Genomic DNA, 20174 nt, shown 5'->3' on the forward strand with positions numbered 1-20174 from the left:
ATTGCGAGGCCAAATAATGAATAATTCTTTTCTATTTCTACTAGGTAGAGAAGTGAAATATAGAACGTTGTTGTTTTTCGTCGCAGTCAATTTGTTAAACAATATTCAAAAAGTTATTGTTATTAATTACAGACATATATAACAACTGCCCTTTGATTAATTTATAAACAAACGAAAGAAAACTATAATAATAAAAATATAAATAACTGTTTGACAAACTGAACGAATAACAATCATATGGTAATGTATGTAACAATTGCACGAAAGGAAAATATTATAAAGTATTATAGAAATGAAAAAATTGCTTAAAGACTGCTACAGATTTAGAAAATTTGTAATTCATTCATAAATTAATCAGTACAATTCATAGATTTGCATTCACCGATTTTATATTTTGCACAATAATTACTTTTGAATTTGTCAATAATTTTACAACGCGTTATATATGTGCATTTTGAATAATAACAGTTGGAATATATTACTTTCAACTTTTCTGTTCGAAGCGCGAATCTTTAATCCTACTTAATGAGAACGATTATACGTAACCATAGAGCCTAAGGTTTCAATTTCTTGAAATTGCATATAAGCATTCAAACCGTTTCATTAATAAAAAATGTTAACATACAAGTAAACACTTAATTACACAAAAATTATTCACTATTATTTGAATACAGTAGAAAGGTTGTGAAATAGTATCAAACATGGACATATTAGACTTATAACAAAAAAACAATAACATAATTTTTTACTTAATAATTATTGAATTAAAAAAAATGTTATTCATAATATAAGTAGTACGTGCACATTCTCTGCAATCACGTGAGGCGGAAAACGAAATGGAATTTACCGAAAGGATGTGAGATAAGATAATCTTGTGGTTTACCTGCAGTTAACAACAAATAGTTACTGAACACCGGAATAACTGTGTAGAGTATTTATATTCATAGACATAAAAATTTCTCCTTTTCCATTATATCATCCATTTAATCTATTTAATAAATAAAAAATAAAAAACACAAAATTAAATTTAAAAAAAAACACAAGTCACCTTAATTACGAATATGAATAGTAAAATACAAAATAAAAATGTATATGGCTTGTTTCTATCGAACCAATATAAATTTGATTAAACGAAATTCTTAACTGATAAAATTTTATTCTATTCGCAGTTTAACCTTTAAAATAAAATAGATACAGCCAATAACACATTTATATTTTCACTGAATTTATTAATAATCAATAAAAGTTTCAAAGAATAAATCTAGTAGCTTTCTTCTAATATTTTAACATTTAATAATTATATATGGATAAATCAATCCTTATAAGTAAATGAATCAATTTGGAATTTTTCTTCCCAATTGTACATTCTGTTTCAAATAAAAAATGTACTTAACATTTATTAAATTCTTTCTAAAAATATGCGTGATTTTACAAATAAAAAAAACATATAACTTTAATGTATGAAAGATTATATTCTGAAAATAATTGTTTTTACCATCGCAATATGCACCGCGTTTAATTATTTTAAGCTTTCAACTTTAAAGAATTTAGAGAAAAACTCGTAATAATAACTAAAATGATAATTTTCTGTTTTACACTTAGAATCTAAACGAAACAGTGAAAGTTGATATGACACTTGAAACGTCAAGCGCATGCTGTACACGTATTGATGCATTAGCAGGCACGACATTACATGAACAATTACTAACGATATATAGAATACTAAGTGATTTAAATTATATACTATTGAAAATACTACTGATGTCACATTTAAATTCATACTGAGAGAGAGAGAGAGAGATAGAGAAATCAAGAAAAATTAGTAACATCTTCATGAAAATATTAATTGAGTTTTTATTAGCACGTGACGCATTCGACATCCTTAAGTTGCTACCTGATTCATGGTTACGAGAAACTTCCAAGATGACGAATAATGATCGCTACTTCTCTTTCATTTACAAAAATATGAAAGCAACCTAAATAGCTCTTACATTCTACCTCTGTGATCAAAAGAATTAAGATATTAAGATTTTGAATTCCTAAAACAACTTTATTTTGTTCTAAATGTCGACATAAATTGACACTAATGTTTATAGTTTCACTTTTACGTTCAATGGTATAATTAAGGCTAAAACAACCACTCCCGTTAATATGACGGGTTTCAGTTCTCTTATTTTGCAATTATTTGTATCTTAAAGGCGTTAACTATCCGAAATGATTTGAAAAATAAATAGTTTCGGTTGTTCTAATGTTATAAAGATTTGATTAATTGTATGAATTAATTATTAACTGAATGTTTCAAATAATGATATACAATGACCGTAATAAAGAATGAATAGAAGTGCAACTGTTTTTCGATTAGTTCACTTGAACATGTTTCCACGAACAAATTCATTTGAAACATTAAATTTCGTAACATATATATTCCGCTCATTTCATAAGAGAATGTTATAAACGGTGTATTATTGTAATAAAATATTAATGAATACAATAACGATAATTGAAGCTGAAATATATAACCGGTTATATTATAGTTGTGTTACTTATAATTGAAGCCATAAATTCCAAAAGAGCACAAGTCAACTAATCAATATTTCGAGAAAATCAGTCTTTCTTTTCATCGTCGTTCATTTATTATCCATTTCATTGATTTTTGCTGGAAGTATTGGATACACATACATAAAAATTAAAAACTAAAAACAGTTAAATCGGTACTTCATATGGATAAAGTTTCAAAGTGTTATTTTGCAATTCATAATATCAATTGTTTATGCTATGAAGTATTCCATAAAAAAATATCGCAATGTAGAACTTTTAATTTTAATATGTGTACTATAAATTCAAAGATGTATTATACACTACATTATTATTATGATTATCATCTTATATTTCTTTGCATAGGGTTATTGACACTTGCACAACAACGAAGTACAGCTGACTTGCTGTTTGTATACAAACTCGATAATCAGCTGATTGTATGCCTTGACATTTTTAAAATCAAAGAAATATCTATGAAAAATTTAAAAAGTGTATACTTGTTTAATAAATTATGCTGTGTAATGAAATACCACATCGTAATAAAATAAATGTTAATTTCACGATTTTTCATTATTGTTCCAATTTTTATCTCATCATTCATGTTTTCTCTCTGTTTCATTTCTTACCTTTTATTCAGTAACAGAGGTTCAAATGAATTTATATTACGCGAAATTAATATTAGATTAAATGGTATACTTTTATTTCAAGAATTCCGTTTATAAATAAATTAAATTAATTTATTAACAAACTAACAGTCTGGAATGTTTGAAATTCTGACCACAATTCCTAGGAGGAAACGAATGGAGACCTCAAAGTTAAATTCTTTCTATTCCCTTCAGAAATCTCTGACAGTAAATGTGAAAGGATCGAAATTCTGACAGTGCTCTAGAATGACAATATTCTGGCCGTAATTCCGTGAGATTTTCTTTCCCTGACAGAATTATGCAGCAATAATTCTATGAAAACGATATTCCGACTGTAATTTGCAAGGTGTTATTTCCGAGCTTAATTTCCGATGCGCTTGCAAAGCAATTTTCGATTTTGGTCACGTACGCGTCGATAATTATTAATCTGCAATATTGCGATTTTCTTTAATATTGAAATTTTGACGCCATCGATATTAGTGCTGACATTATAAAATCAAAGAAAAACGACTCCATAAAAAGAAGGTACTTTTGCACACACGTGAAAAAGTAAATTCATATTGTTGCGTGTAATAATTATTTATTTAATTTAGTACTTTCGTAGTTATTTAAATATTTATATAATATCTACTTAAATGAACAATTATTTTATCTTTTTAAGTTGAAATGAATTATTTGTAAATGAAATTTTAATTATTACTTTGTTTATTGATTATTGTTTATAACATATCATTTATGGAACAAATTTTTCTCTAAAAATACACTTTGTTCATTTAGAACTTCCCATGAAAGAAAACACATTTTCAAAGCTCAAATAAAGAGTTAGCAATCCCAGCTGCACATCTGCCAGTGAAATGCAAACTGTGTACTCGTGCAATTTGTTTGAGAAAGGAGAGAAATTAAAAGCCAATATGAATAGAAAATTTAGTAAAAATGAAAATTGACACGTGCAAAAGAGATCTATCTATAAATGTAATCTCTTTTTTTACAATTATGATACTGATATTTTTTATAATTGTTTTTACTTATCAGTCATTTCAAGTTATTTCACTAAATATTTACTAAGTTTTGTCCATTGACTGTAGATCATACTCATAACCGTAACTTTAAACGTATTTTTCAAGGAATTCGTACTGAAATTTAAATATTGTCTTGAATACATCCTTCAGTCGTAATTTTTATGAAAAACGTTGCCTTCCTTCCGATATTACATTATGTAGCATTTAATATTTAAAATTATTTGACAGCAGCAAACTGTCGATTGGTGGCTAGCATGGTAAAACTATTATAATTTGCATTTGAAATTTCTTTTATTCATATAATGAAATATGTATGATACGTATCAGCAGCATTCAAGTGACCTTGAAAACTTTAAAATTCTGATCATAAGAGAAAAGTAATCTTAATCACATTACTTGTAAATAAAGTATCATTGAATAATTATTTCACGAATAATTCCACACAACATCGAACTTTAAATGACAACTTTATATTTAAAATTTCAACGTTGTCACGAACAAACGAAAATTTATCTGAAATTTAATTCAATCGATTTGGATGGTTTAAAAACATATTGCCACGGTCATCATTCTAAACTTTTCCTTATACATGTTATCGTTGCTCAGCTATAGTCTACAAAATATGCGCAAAAATATTTTCAGCATGAGAGTACTTAATGTTCTGCAATGTTTTAAGGTTTAAGTGAAATTTTTATGAAATTTGAGTTAGATTTTACTTATATTTAGATTTAGATACAAATAAAACAATAACTATAATTTATAATTCTGAAATTTAACACTAACAGTTAGCCGGCTGAATTAACCTAACTCACATGCGGCGCACAAACCACGGTATGTAATACTGAATATATATCTGCGAATATTTCAGAAACTATTCCAGAACAGCGATTGTACGTATAAAGAAACGTAGCTAAAATTCATATAAAATATACTTTACACTGATTTCAGTCAACGAAAAGGCGAAACTCCAAAATAATTGTCAAAGCTTTCTCCAGATATCCGCGGAACTACAGCCAAGCGGCGGTAACATGTACGAAGAAAAATTGCTCAAAATCAATCCGCCAACAACATATTCGAAGCTCATCCAAATCGGCGAATAGCCACCGATACAAATAACAAAAGCTCGCAGAAGAATTCGACACGTGTTTCAGTCAATATTAAACGTATCGCATTCAGTTTCATCTGCCTTTCATCTCTTTTCTCGCGAGACGAACAAATTGAAATCCTTAGTCCTCTTAAGAAAGCCAGTTGATAAAGAAGGGTCCGGTACTTACCGATGTTGACGATTCTTATTCCTTGATCCTCCAAAAATTTCAGGGCAACTGACACATTTTCGAGTTTCTGCGATCTGAAGGTGGGCTTCTGATTGTGCCTCGGTAGCCTCTTCTGCGCGAGCACCTCGATCAAACTTATCAATATAAGGCCGTCCGATAAGTCGCACTCCAAATCGTCGATTCGTTTGTTTATAACTTTCAGTTTCTCATTGGCCCATCGCGTGAACGTGTTCCGTTGGATTAGCTTCCACGGTGCATCCTCGAGCAGATCCTGATCCAGCATCTCTACGTCCTCTTCCTCGGCGTTCTCACACTTAACTGACTTATCGTTCTCGCACATTTTATCGGCCGCTTCGCTCCTATGGGACGACATTGGTGATGGTGAGCAAAGTGGAGGTGGAATTTCGTTTGTGTGCGTGCTATACGTTCTGCGCAGTCACCTCTCCCTCTTCTCTAGACTTGTCGTCTCACTCTCGCTCTTTCTCTCTTTCTCTCTCTCTCTCTCACTCTCTCTATCACCCTCTCTCTTTCACCCACTTGCGCGCACACACTCTCTTATCCACTCTGTTCAGAAGCGCGACACTTTAAGTTTTGCTTTCGTTCTCTCTTTTATTTTATTTCTTCTTTTTTTGGTTACTGTTATCTCTTTCTCTCTTACGCGTTAATATTTTGCAGTAAAAGTAACGCTGAATATATACTGCTGCACGAGGAGGTGAAAAACATTTTACGGATAAAACTTATCTGCGTGAATAAATAGATGCGTACGTGTTAGTCGGTAATATTGGAACATGGTCCGTATAATTAGCGTTGCGCTAATTATATTGAAAGCGATTGGATCGTAATATGTTTCAGTGAAAATATAATGTCGATCGAGCGGTAGGTAATTGTAATCTTGATATTTATAGTGATAAGAACACGATTTGCAGTTTTTAGTACACGTATTGCTAACGATAAAGTATCTGCTTCGTATTCGGTATGAGTTTTACTTAATTTGTTTCTTTGTGTTGATTTGGCTGTATTTTACTTCGGGGCACCAGTTTCTTTTAACTTTTTTTTTGCATATGTCGATAGTACTCTATGAAAGGTTAAATTTTAAGATTCAGGTTTGAGAATTCGTTCATTTTCAAGTTACGCACACAGGAAGTTATTTAATAAGTATGTATAGTAAAAATGATCATTCTAAAACAGAATCTGAATAATCAACAACTACAATATATCATAACGTTCAATATCATTCAATTTTCATTAAAACTTATTATTTTGAATTGTAATATAAATAAATAGTATTGAATTGTGTATAAATAACAATGAAAAACAAGTTTTAAGTCAAGTTGTATCGTCACCATTACTATATTTCTTAGAAAATAATAATTTTTAAAATAAATAGAGAAGAAAAGTGTGTGTGAAAGAGATTGAGAGAGAGAGGGGGAGAGAGAGAGAGAGAGAGAGAGAGAAGAAGAAGGGATAGATAGCAAATTTTCGGTTAAAAATTCATTTAACAGTTCTAAATGTCACATTTTGGTTAAAGTAATTTGAATCATAAATCCTTTATATTTAAAGTTTGGGGGTCGATTACTTAAGCGACAACAGAGAACCGAGAGATCGTTGCCTTTCGAGTCCTTTAAAAAAAGCGAAACAATATTCAAAAACATCGTAGGCTCGTCAAAGTGAGTTCAAAAGGTTACTCTCTCTAAGAATCCCAGTGTTCTTCTTTGAGACCGTTGTCTCCCAAGCACCATGAAAAAAGATGTTGGTAAATAGTCGAGACGCAAGCAACGAACTAGCAAGACCGTAGTCAAAACAGACGATAATGTAATTGTCCGAACCTCGACGATGGCATAGGAGTGTATACGTGAGAGAAAGAGAGAGAGAGAGAGAGAGAGAGAGAGAGAGAGAGAGAGAGAGAGAGAGAGAGAGAGAGAGAGAGAGAGAGAGAGAGAGAGAGAGAGAGAAAATGAGGGCGCCGGATGATTTTGAAAGAGGCTCGAAGAGAGCGAGGTTGAATAACGCGAGAAACAGAAAGAATAGCGAGATTATGATCATTTGTAGCAGTTCTAATAAAATTAAAAGAATAAATGTGGGACGCCTCACGATTTTGCGTGTCATCCTTGCGCAGAAGCTATGCTAATCTTCTCTGCATCGTTCCAGTTTTAGTATATCTACTACCGAAGCGAGTACTAATCAAATTAAATATATTAATTTCTGTAATAACGACTGACAAGTCAATTTAATTCCAAATTAAACATTGTTATCTACAAGTGTCGATGTAAAAAATAAAATCGTCCTTTTTTGTCATTTTTCTTGTAAGGTACGCAATATAAACGTGAAAATTAATATATTTAATTTATAACTATATTGCATTCAATGCATTCCACTATCTGATTCGTTCAAAATTTTCTATTGTGCTTTGCTTTACAGGTTATCGAAATAGATGAGATACTTTAGACTCGTTATCTTAAAAAAATTCTACAGATAGTCGTGCTATATAATTTGGATGACTGTCCTGATAGAATTTTAAATTGGTCCGAATTTCCAGTTTAATACCGTTTATATTTAATGCTCTACGTCAGCTTGTTTCTTAAAATGTTTAAATATTATATACTTAAATAAACGAAACACTTCATTCACTACGCATAAAAATCTTTCTTTCCTGAATAAGATCCTATAAACAGATTTCACATAAATGTTCTTCAACAAGTTTTAATATTTCTAATGGTCCTAAATTTTCATTAGACCGGCAACTGGTTCATTGAAACCATTTAATGAGATGTTAATGAGAGCAGCCTTCAAACTGCTAATGAATGCATTTCCCCCTATGTTTCGAAGAAAATCTCATCTGTCAATTTCGAAGCATTCAGAGAAAGATCGTGTATTTTTCGCAGAATTCATCTCGCATATTTATTATCGAGAACTCTTGACCAGCCAGTTTGTGGAATTTATTCAGATTGATCTTTATTACGGAATGACATATGCGACAATCCTCTCCAGTAATTTTCGTACATTTCCAATTTCACGCTATAATTTGCTTTTCATGGCGAAAAATCAAAAGCTATTGAATATAAAACGAAGAATTTCTAGATTTAGAATCCATTTTAACGAAAATAAAACACAAACGAGAGAAATTATAGAGAATTACTGTCGTATGTTCAGTGTACAATACGTACACATAACACGTTCTTCGACTTAACAAATTTCTAGAAAGGATAATCTGAGGAACGTCTTTACTATCGGTTCCAATATTCATTTCATATATCGTTAATTGAATTAAATTAATTTTAAAAATTTCACAGATTTTGTAATTTCAATAAGTAATTAAATTATATAAAGATGAACGTGAGTATTGAATGAACAAATAATTAATAAATAGCAAAATAATAAATACTATAAGTATAAATAATAAAATAATATAGAAGAATGATATGAGCAAGTAAAAACAAATATGCAAATAGTTTTGTTATTTATTATACACGTTTAATAATAGAACTAACAAAAAGAAAATAAAAAAAATGAAAGCATAATCTGCAAGAAGAAATAAATGAAAATGTTACAAATTGTCTATAAAAGCAATACAAATATTAACTAATGAATAGGATGCAGAATAATGTGTTAGTGATAATAAATTCTGTATGGCAGAATACGACAGTGTTTACTTAATCTGTATTGATGCTTCGTGTCTCGGGACGATTCAATGTGACTGATAGTTAATATCATTAATGGAAATCTCTTAAACTGCTTAAGTTCTTATTTTAAAATAAGAACAGTCATTCCTGCACATTGATACACAAGTTCGGCATGCATGTAACGTGAAATTTATTACAGTACAAATTCCCTGAGAATTTCGCTGAATAACAACTCAATTATTAATTCGTTACGCTAGTTTTTCACGTACAGCTACTTTAGTTGTGTCTATACTCCGTGCAAATACAGATAAAATAAGCATGGTCAACCTTTCGTATTTTACCGCTATGTATGTACATTTTATGCTTAATGTTTGCTTATAATTTTACAATAGAACACTCACAGCTAATGTCTACATAACATTTTTATTTATTTTTACTTTTAGATTAAGTTCTTCTAGTTCGTGAGAAAGAACGAGTACAATTAAAATTATTCTCTATAATTATCTCTGCATATTTTAAAATATGTCATATCAATACTGTTATTCTCTTAATATCGATCATGTTATTCCTTTTCTGATGTTTTCCACAATGAAACATTTTAACATTTTATCCAGTTCAGTCTTATAAGTTTGTTGAATATATAGTAACTAATTATAAGAAACTATTAAATTATTATTTAATTTATTATTATTTTATTTATTTATTATTTTAGATTTTTATGTTTTTGCACTCTAAAATAGAAACATCACTGTAAGTACAATCTAATGTACAACTATTTTTGTATCTCTTATATAATTGCAACCGTTACAGATGGCTTGAAATAATCAAATAACATTCAATTAACGATGAACATCTGTGGTCCTTAATCAAATTGCTCGCCACAGTGCATAGGAACCACGCGAATCAAAATAATTTATACCAACCGATGCATGAAATCTTATATACGGAGTGTATATACATTGAATATACGATTATGAGTGTCTACGATTACCAGATATACAATAAAACAATTTATAAGAGGCACAATACCAATCAAATAAAATAAAGGGTATCCTACAACATCGTAATCAACCTTCATAATGCTTTAACATTTACAAATGATAACAGAAAAACACGAAAACTACTTGTAACATTTTCACTATTAGAAGTATTAAGTATTAAAAAGCTACAAGAGGCAGTGAAAATGTATTACAATAGATGAAATATATTATAATTAAAATAAATAAATCGTGAAAACTGTTGAAAATTTCCCTGGAGTCTGTGGAAACACTGGCTCGTTCTCTTCGGAAGGTTTTTAAGTGACGTAAAATTCGGGTTCTTGGAGGTACTGGCTACTGAATATGGCAGTCAGCGCGAGTTGACACAAATAAAACAAGATACACGAGGAAACTTGATTCTCTCTATTTACGTATGTATGTTTTTATTCGTGTTGCATTTTATATATACTTTCCTATGTACGTGCAATTGGGTATCGGTATTATTTACATTTACCCGTGGCAGTGAACGTGTTAGAGAATGGTAGGAAGTATCTTACAGAGTGTTACTGGAAGTGGAACAAAAAGTGTCCTACGATATTGTGATAATAACATCTTGAAACCAGCAAGAATGCTTTGGAATGGATAGTAGTATACGCATACCACTCAGCAAACATTGAAATAGCTTATTGGTCTACTTCAACTACTTGAGAAAATGGCGTATTGCTCGGAGAGCTGAAAGATTCTCATTCGATGCGAATGAGTGAACGGATCATTGAAACGATTTTATTTTATTTTATTTAAATTCTTTTTATATTTTACGTTAACTTGAAAATAAAAATGAAAAATATATATAAGTCCTGGAAGTTACTAATTACAATATAAGAAATTATCGAAGCACGCTATTAATTTTTTATCTTTCACGTCACTTTAACTGAATGTTTCTGCCATATTTAAAATTTTTAATGGGAGAAGTTTATGAAACTACGGAGCTAAACTTTATTCTTTAAAACGGAGTGCTTTCGGTCGATACTCAATAACCACCCCGAAGATGGTTTCAAGGACCTACGACATTAACTAGATAACTAAAATAGGTCGAAGGAACAAAACTTTCTGTCCAATATCCTGAAAGTACGAAATGCTATTGTGTAGACCTAAAGAACGAATCCATAGGTTTATATGACACGTACAGTATAATAAAACATACAATGATAATGTATTTACAGTACATACTATACAATCAGTTACAATGCAATACATACTATATGAATGTACTACATATGAGAATAAAAGAATATATTATAGTATTCATTTCAACTCTCCCCTGACCTTTGAAAAGCACATGACGAGTACAATTAAATATCTCATAATTATAAAATTAGTTTTCAAAATTTAATTCTATCCGCACTAGTGTTTATCGCCAATTAAATCCTCATATAAATAAAATTGCATTTATATGCGTACCTATATAAATTATAATTGAGAAGTTTACATCATTGCGAATTTTGTTCACTAGGTTTATCTAACACTACAATAAAATAAAAGTAAAATATAATATTCGATCATATCCATGAAATTTTATTTTATTCGTTGCGAGGTATTTTCATTTAGAGTAATATTTATTATTCACTAAATAGATTTATATTGCAAAATTTATTTACATTTTTAACGTTAGAGTAACTTTCAAAATTTACGACATAGTATTTTGTTGCTTGTAACATTTTATATCTTTTATATTCAATATATTTTCCCATGAAAGTAACTGATATCGAGAAAATTATAAAAATTAAGGTCTGAAGATTATGATTAACATAAAAAGTTAACATTTTCCGAAAGTGATTTATGACCGTAAGTTAACCATTATCATTAATTGAATACTTATGGAAAAACATTATAAAAGTTTAAATTATCAAAGATTGGCTACCCATATACTTGGGAATTAAATATTTGTACTACAAGTATTTTTTCCTTTTTTCCAATTCTTCCTTAATTTCGAATTACATATAATGTTGAGAACGTTAATAATTCGTAATTTTTACGAAGATCCACATAATACATTCTATTATAACTTATGCATTGTCTTTCCTCCAAATTGCATCCTTTTTGCCTCTATAAACTCCATTCTAGTGTTAAACACAAACTTTAATGACATTTTGCACGAAGTTACGAGGTTTCTTAACGGTTATATTCATATTACGGGGATGAAATTACCCTTCTAAGTTCGGGATAATGACCTACTTAAATATTGCTTAATCCAAAAACTAATAATGATTTTATATAAAAGATAATATAGTACGAATAAAATTGTAAATGAATTGAAGATAACGTTAGTGTAACAGACTTTGTTCTATTTTTGTATAATTAATTATGTTTCTTCATACAGCCAACTGATTGTAGGTATTAACATGACAGATCAGCAAAGGTGCTTTCATTAAAAATAATGAAAAGGCTTGTAATTTTTAAACTGGTAAGCCAATATATTATTGTCAGAGGTAATATGAGAATGCATGTTGTTTATGTTAGTGTGTCATAAATTAAATGCTGTAAGCTGACAGATTTTGGAGCTATGACAATACAGCGTTAGCATTTATTATCTTAATTAGCATTTATGTTTTATAATATACTTGGTTACTTTACAACATTTGATTTTTATATCTTATATATTTTACAGATTTATATATTTATATACTTACATATTTATATTTTTACATATTTATATTTTTATATTTTTATATTTTTATATTTTTATATTTTTGTCTTTAACTTTTTATATTTTGACATCATCAGTTACAACTATAATATTTTGTTTTTGCCATCAGTAGAGTGTTAACTGACCTAAAATTTAAAAAAAATCTTGTTATCTAGTTCTAACAATAAGTTCTAAGAGAATTTTAAGTGAGATATCACAAACAAAATATTGTGTACATTATAATGTCCGTGAAATAATGTCTTTAAACTCTTTCAAAAACTTTTGATGCCTCATATAGTTTCTCCTTTTTCCCTGGTCCACTAGTCGATCGAAAGTGATGAAGTATACCGCTTACAATTATGGTTGAAAACGGTGCCAGGTGCCAGTAAGTACTTCAAGGTCTCCCAATTTGGAGACATAAAATCAGAGATTCAGACACAAATTTCGCCTGCGTAAGGATACACTGTATTATTACCACAGACGATGCATAGCGCTGCGTAACACGTTCAGACGAAATTTATTATTGACCATGATCGAAATGAGTCTCGAAAGTTCGTGGCCATGTTTCAATAACGAGAATGCGAATCATACGACATGCTAGAAGGTTTCGATTCAACAGTTTTCAGAAACCTCAAACAACGGTAACAAATTCCTTCATTAATCTTTTCTTGTAAATGGAATGGAATACAATTAATTGATAATAGACTGATAATTACTTAGCATCTTAAATCTAAAAAATCATTCAATGAATACGTGACAATTTCACGCATTTTGAATTTTATAAACATTGTTTAATAAACGTTTATCTCAATTTTAATTGATGCAATTACGCGAATATGTATCGTAATTGTTTATTTTTAAACTTTTAATTTCCAAGGTCTAAATGAACGAATGTGAATTTCTTTAAGGGCAGAATGTAAATAGAAATAGTATAAACTGCACAATGAATATCAGTAAACCCAATGTTAATTAATGAAATATGTTTTCTCATAGTTCCTCGTAATTCTATGCCTTGTTAGAATTTGCAGTTTTGAAATATTCTACATATAAAATATTTCATATTTTTTAAATATTAATATTAATATATATATATAATTCTTTAATATTAAGAATGTCAAATACTAAACAAGTAATTATTTTCAGTAACTAACACTAAAAGTTTAATACTATTTAATTGAATGCTTTCAAAACTGCAATGAAATAAATAATTTTATAATATGTTACTTCTCTAACACACAAATATTTTTTAATTTGTTCGACTGAATTATTTTAGCGTTATTCATTCATTCGCATTGGTAAGCGGATTATTCTTCGCGCGATGACGCTACCGCGCAACCTGGCCTAAAGCAATTCCCAAATGTTGACCATTCTGTATTACCAAACATGCAGAATCCACAAATGATTGTGAATAAAAGTGAACTGGAAATTGTCGTTGAAATTTGAGACGCATTCAAATGTTTACTGCAAATAGATTAATCTAGCATGATATTGAATTTAATATCTACAGTTTAAATATGAATTATAATTTTACGAAGAAAATTGTACTTAAAGAATTTAGATCATTCGAAGCATACATGAAAATTAAAACTGATTAATATGATTTATAGTAGAACAGTTAAACGAAGTAAGGAAAAGTATAATTGATTTGATAATTAATAAGTATTTGATAGATATGTGTAACAGTGAAATAATTTGATTCATCCTAAATTACGATGAACCATTTGTAGCTTTTAGTGCCAAGATATTTGTGGAATAGATGGATATACATATCCTTTCTCCAAGGTCCAATACTTTACGCAAAAAATAGACAGAATCGTTGAAAATTCTCTGTGAATCAGTGTGTTCACAGGTCCCCCAATTTCTATAAAGTATTACTTCTGTACGTTTTTCCTTCGCGGGCGGTTGGAAACTCTTCTCAAACGTTGAAAACACGACATCTATCACTATATAAAAATAAAAATCCTTAACAACATAACAATACTTGAGAAATACTTAAGAAAAATACTTAAAAGGTCATCTGTAATATCAAAATATTTATTATCCTCTTTTAGTTTCTTGACTCCATGTAATGATTATTTTCTAATATTATGGATACATTAAGACAATAAAGAATTGAACAAATTTATCTTATAGAAATAATCAAGAAAATTCTTTTCGTTTCTTCAGTGCAAACGGTAAAGTCTAATCATAATCAAAAAAACAGAAAATTGTAACTACAAGTCGTATTCAAAGTTTCAAAATCGATACCAAGAATACATAAGGATCTATTAATCGTCTTCGTCAAAATTTTATGTAATTATTTTCAACACAATTACCTAATACTTATCTTAGAATATTTTGATACCTGCAATTTACTTAAAAATTAAAATAGATTAACTTTTTAATTATCTATTCATCTACTTTAAAAGCACATTTTGTGTTCCTGATTCACAGTTTCTAAGCACCAAAGTCATAAAGCTGGATATGGGGGTTTTTATTTTTTCTAAAGTGTTCCTCAAACACATCCTGACTTCTATTTATATATTTTACAGTGTTTCGCAGAATAAGGACATATATTCACTTAAATGATACGACAGTAGAGAACCTATTTAAGTCGACATCAAATTTAGGCAAAGAGACTCATCGCGTCTGACTTTCGTATCGTTAAACACACCATTTGAAGTTTCATTTCCTTTTTCCTGTTACATAATTTTCTATGTACTAAAATTACACGCTGTAATATAAGAGTTCTTTACTTTCCGTTTTTTCTTTTCCCTGTTTTCTTTAAAGTCAGGTCACGAACAATTAAGTGTTATTACGAATAATTAAGTGTTATTTCAAATTAGAAAGAAAGTATGCCCTTTGAAGAGTTGACAACAGTGACACGAGAATGGCATTAAATTCTGCATTCTCGAGCAAAGTGGATGGGAAAAAACAAACATCCGTTATGATTCTGAGCTTTTTTTTAAGTGAAAGTCAAATATGCGAGACCCGTAAATTAAATTGAATGGGGAACCCTGGTGCATTTTCATTATAAACTGAAAAGTAATTATTGAATAACAAACTGGAGTTTCGTTAAATGATATTTTTTCAAGAGAATTTAAATCCTGTAGTCCGTTCGTAATAATATTTTACCAATTGTCACGAGATTGTTCCTTATTTTACTTCAATTTTCTTCGTAACACTTTTCAGTCCAATCGTTGTTACTACAGGCGTTCTTATAATTAGCTACTTAAGTGAAACTTCGGGTACAATATCGTTACTTTTAATTTTTATTTCAAGTTTACGTATAGAATTACTTCGTTCAAGAATAATTATTTGTAGTCTGACAGCCTGCATATTAAGAAATACAAATTTTATACTTATAGATTCAATTTACGAAGATAACTTATCATGACAAATGTGAAAGAACAATTTACAAATCAGGAAGGTAGTGCACTTAATAAATTCGAATTAAAACATTTAGGTTCGTTATATTATTGATTACGTATAGAGTTTAAGTGAAAGAAATTTACTGAATCGATTGTTGTGATGTAGGATAAAATACGTTAGACGGCATAAAAGCTATTGCTAGAATGATACAGAAATGTGAAATGAAATAAAAATATCGAAGAAAAAGTATTGACCCTACTATATATAAATCCTTAATAAGTTCATTTACACATACATCCGAGTGTAGAATCTAGACCTAATATTAAGTTAAAGAAGCTTAATTATTGTAAGCAACAATCCAATATAATCGTTGAATATCAACTATCTTCAGATTCTAGATAGCACTCTTGTACAATCATTGAGAAGATACGAGCGTTTTTCAAAGAAGTTGCTAAATAATCTGACTTCCTAATCTACGAATAAAAATATAAGCCACTAAAAATCGCTGTAAATACACTCTTATAACATTTCCGGAAGAATGAAAGAAAGTCAATTTGACTGCTCGGTAGTTCTAATTTCGAAAGAATAAACCGTAAACAGAACTTGTAGATGCAAATGGAAGAAACAATCTCTATGATCGATCATCTCATATTGAAGCGATGTTAGTTTAGTCTTTAAAGTCGCATGAGCAGAGATCAATAATCCTGTATAAATACTTAGTAACCAATTTGAATATATAAAGATGATGTGGTATTTACTAATACAACACCCACAATTTATTGAAAATAATAAATTATATTAAATTAAATTAATTTCGATATACAACATTTTATGGGACGATTAAAAGATGAAATTAATTTTCTTTTTAATTCATTAAAACATACGTTTCAACAGATTTTAAACGCGCGCCAAGTGACAATCTGTTACTCTGTCATCGTTGAAGATAACACGAGAGAATACGTAATTTATCAAACTTCACCTTATTTATGTATATCACATTGTATATAGAATTCTGTATTATTCGTAGTTTTACGTAACCTTAGTAGATCTTTGAACGCATTATCCGCAGATACGATAATGAATACATACTTCTGTATTATATCTATATAATATATCTGCATCATTTTATCGAAATCGACGCAGAACTGTTTTGATTCCCCCGTTTAACATTTAAACTGTCGAGCAATTAGAGTGACTTATTTACAACATTTTATCAAAATTAGAATACTGATTTAATTGAAAATCTTTCGAGAAAACACCTTCATAATTTAAATACTTGCAAAATAAAAATTCTGAGCTGGGTCAATTTGACCTGTCCGGTGGTTTTAGCGTTAACAGTTGTATCGTTTACTTTTGAAACAATTGTACACAGAGAAACTTCGAGTTTCATTTATTTTTAAGAAATTTTATATAGAATGCACATGAGTCATGCTTTAATCGTGTTTTCGAGCAAAGCAACAAGTCACACGAAGTATTAAAAAGTTACAAACGTATGGAAGTTGTATTTGTTCAGGAAGCTTGGAGGAGGAGGTTGTATAGTTGAGTAAGGATAGCGCGCAGAGGTATTCGTGACAATGCCTGACTCATAGATTACCCCACCCCGAGAATCTGGCTCTTGAGAATCGTGGTGCGCGTTGCTCTTGGCTCTTTATTCGCTGAAACTGGCTCATACAATCACCGGTTTGCTACGTGCCTGATCTAGACCTTCTGTAGTTAAGTGTTTTGGATGTAGTATAACATTCTTGTACTTCATTGTCGAACGACAAGAGTTTCGCGTCCGAAAACACTTGTTGCCATTCGTGTTCATCAAGTTCGATTAGTAATTAGTTAAATTGTCTTGTAATGAATCTAGTGAAAGTAAATACTTATAAAAATTTCGAAACCTTAATAAACTAATTATTATCAAACGACATGCAATTTAGTAAGCAGTTCATTTTAAATAATGACACGTAGTTTGATTTAATAATTGAAAAATTATTAATTGATAGAAGTAGAAATATATTGAATAGTAATATCAAAACTGGTAAATATGTGTAATACACATAGTCTTAAAATTGCAAAGATAGTTCAATATTATATTATAATAATACGAATATATTATATTAATTAACATTAGAGCTACCAGATGAATTAAAATGACCTATTCCTGATGTCATATTTTAAAATCACTAAAAAGTTACAGATACTTCTTTGAGAAATTATTGAAGAAGTTGATTCATTAATATTTAATCTGAATTGTGAGTCGATTGAAATGTTTGTTAACGCACGCTGGAACATGAAAAAGTTAGTTTTAAGTACTCTTAGTACTTAGTACTTAGTACTCTTTAAGTATTCAGTAATTTTAGTGTTAATATAATATACCGAACATAAAATATTAAAATATAACGTAATATTTATATTTTATTGAAAAACTTTATTTCCATATCACTACTCCATTGAACTTTATATCCCTTCGTTGAATGTAAGCAATATTTCATCTCAATTAAGCGCGTGAGACACACATTATTTATATGGCGGGCTATGTTTCTGCTAACGAGTCTAAAATTGGTGTTTATCGGTAATGTTGAGGGGTATAAAAGGTACTGGAACTCCAGCAGTCGCTAAGATCGACGATGACAAAAAAAAATGCGCAGCTACCGCATTCTCGCCATTAGCAACACCCTATGACCATAAATCTACATTGCAACTTACGTGCCCGATGCATCTTGCATCGCGGCTCCGTGAAATCAATGAAATAATGACTGCACAACGAACTTTTGTGTAGAATATTAAAGTAATATTTAAGTAACAACGTACAAATTTGGTACACTCAATTCTGTTTCTATAGGAACTGTCTTATGTTTTTGATTTAACATGAAATATTTTTCTCTTTAATTACTTTTGAAACCTATATACGCAAATCGATTCATTGTGAAAAGGTACAAAATTTCACAATTTGGATTTTATTTCTAGTATTATTTATACGGAAATATTCATTTAGGTTTTCACGTCCACGAGATATAAGCGTCGAAGCACTTTTTTCACCTTTTAATAGTCTCTTTTATATATATATATAGAATAAAATGGTTTGTGCAAGAACGTAATACACCTTTATATATAGATATAACTTCAAAACCATTCCTTTTTAAACATTACTGCTTTTTTAATAATCTGTTGGCCTTTATTCCGCGAACTCATTTAGTGGAAAGTCTCTTTTTATTCTTAATTTTGTATGATCACAAAATACTGTAACGTCGCGTAGGTAAATACAACTAATACCACGTCCATTAATTGTATTTGAATTGTCATTAATTAATTGCTGTAATATCGTTACTACCATTAATTACTGTAATAAAATGTGTTTCGGAAACTTTATATACTACAGAAAACAGAAGATAATACTAATTAAAAATGTGTACATTGAATATTTTAATAAATAGAAATAATATACATATAGATATATTGTAGATTAAATAGTTATTTTAAACAATTAAGCATGTGTCTATCTAAAACGAACGTCACGATAGTTATTAAGAGCACTTATATATAAAACTATTGATGAATGGTACCACCATGATAAAACTGTATCACTTATAACTGCTGATGATATGATTTTTATTTAATTTACCAATAACAAATGTTTACCTATCATAATGAATAATATAATACTAAAATGTGCAGGTATTATGCTACAAGTTAGTACACAAGGTCTTGATACTCGCTTTTCTTCAATTACAATGTCATGAATTTGAAATACGAATGCGACGAGTCCAAGACGGAAATGATGTAGAACAACGTGAATATTAAATTTGTTCTGTAAGTCTATACGTACGATCGCACATAATTCCCCAGCGGACGCAATTTACTCTGTGTTACATTATACTACACATTTATATTAAGTTGGTAGTAACATGAGACAAATTGTTATGATCAGTGCTTTCGTTATTCCAATCCGTTATTATTCGAATTTCCATCTAGTATAAACTGCAAAATACTTTTCATTTATTGTACCATACTTTTACAAGAATAATTAATTTTAATTTTACCACTGAAATTTACTAATGTCCCATTTAACGATGACACAGT

General features: G+C 29.5%; 1 protein-coding gene and 1 non-coding gene across 6 annotated transcripts in view; both read right to left on the bottom strand.

The window, feature by feature from the left end:
• cher (filamin A protein cher) overlaps window positions 1-20174 on the bottom strand; it is a 107635-nt gene that overhangs the window by 86136 nt on the left and 1325 nt on the right. For 4 of the 5 annotated variants that reach the window (XM_031978062.2, XM_031978061.2, XM_031978064.2 and 1 more), the window contains exon 2: window positions 5476-5834. The exons of the other annotated variant lie outside the window; for it this stretch is intronic. In XM_031978062.2, coding sequence (XP_031833922.1) covers window positions 5476-5815 — 340 coding nt within the window. In that variant the 5' untranslated portion in view covers window positions 5816-5834. The remainder of the gene's footprint in view (window positions 1-5475; window positions 5835-20174) is intronic. 5 annotated transcript variants of the gene reach the window in all.
• Window positions 7547-7653, bottom strand: LOC116427582 (U6 spliceosomal RNA). The gene has a single exon (XR_004235119.1). It is a non-coding gene; the product is annotated as a U6 spliceosomal RNA (small nuclear RNA).

The sequence above is a fragment of the Nomia melanderi genome, chromosome 8 (genome assembly GCF_051020985.1).
Source record: "Nomia melanderi isolate GNS246 chromosome 8, iyNomMela1, whole genome shotgun sequence".
NCBI lineage: Eukaryota > Metazoa > Arthropoda > Insecta > Hymenoptera > Halictidae > Nomia > Nomia melanderi.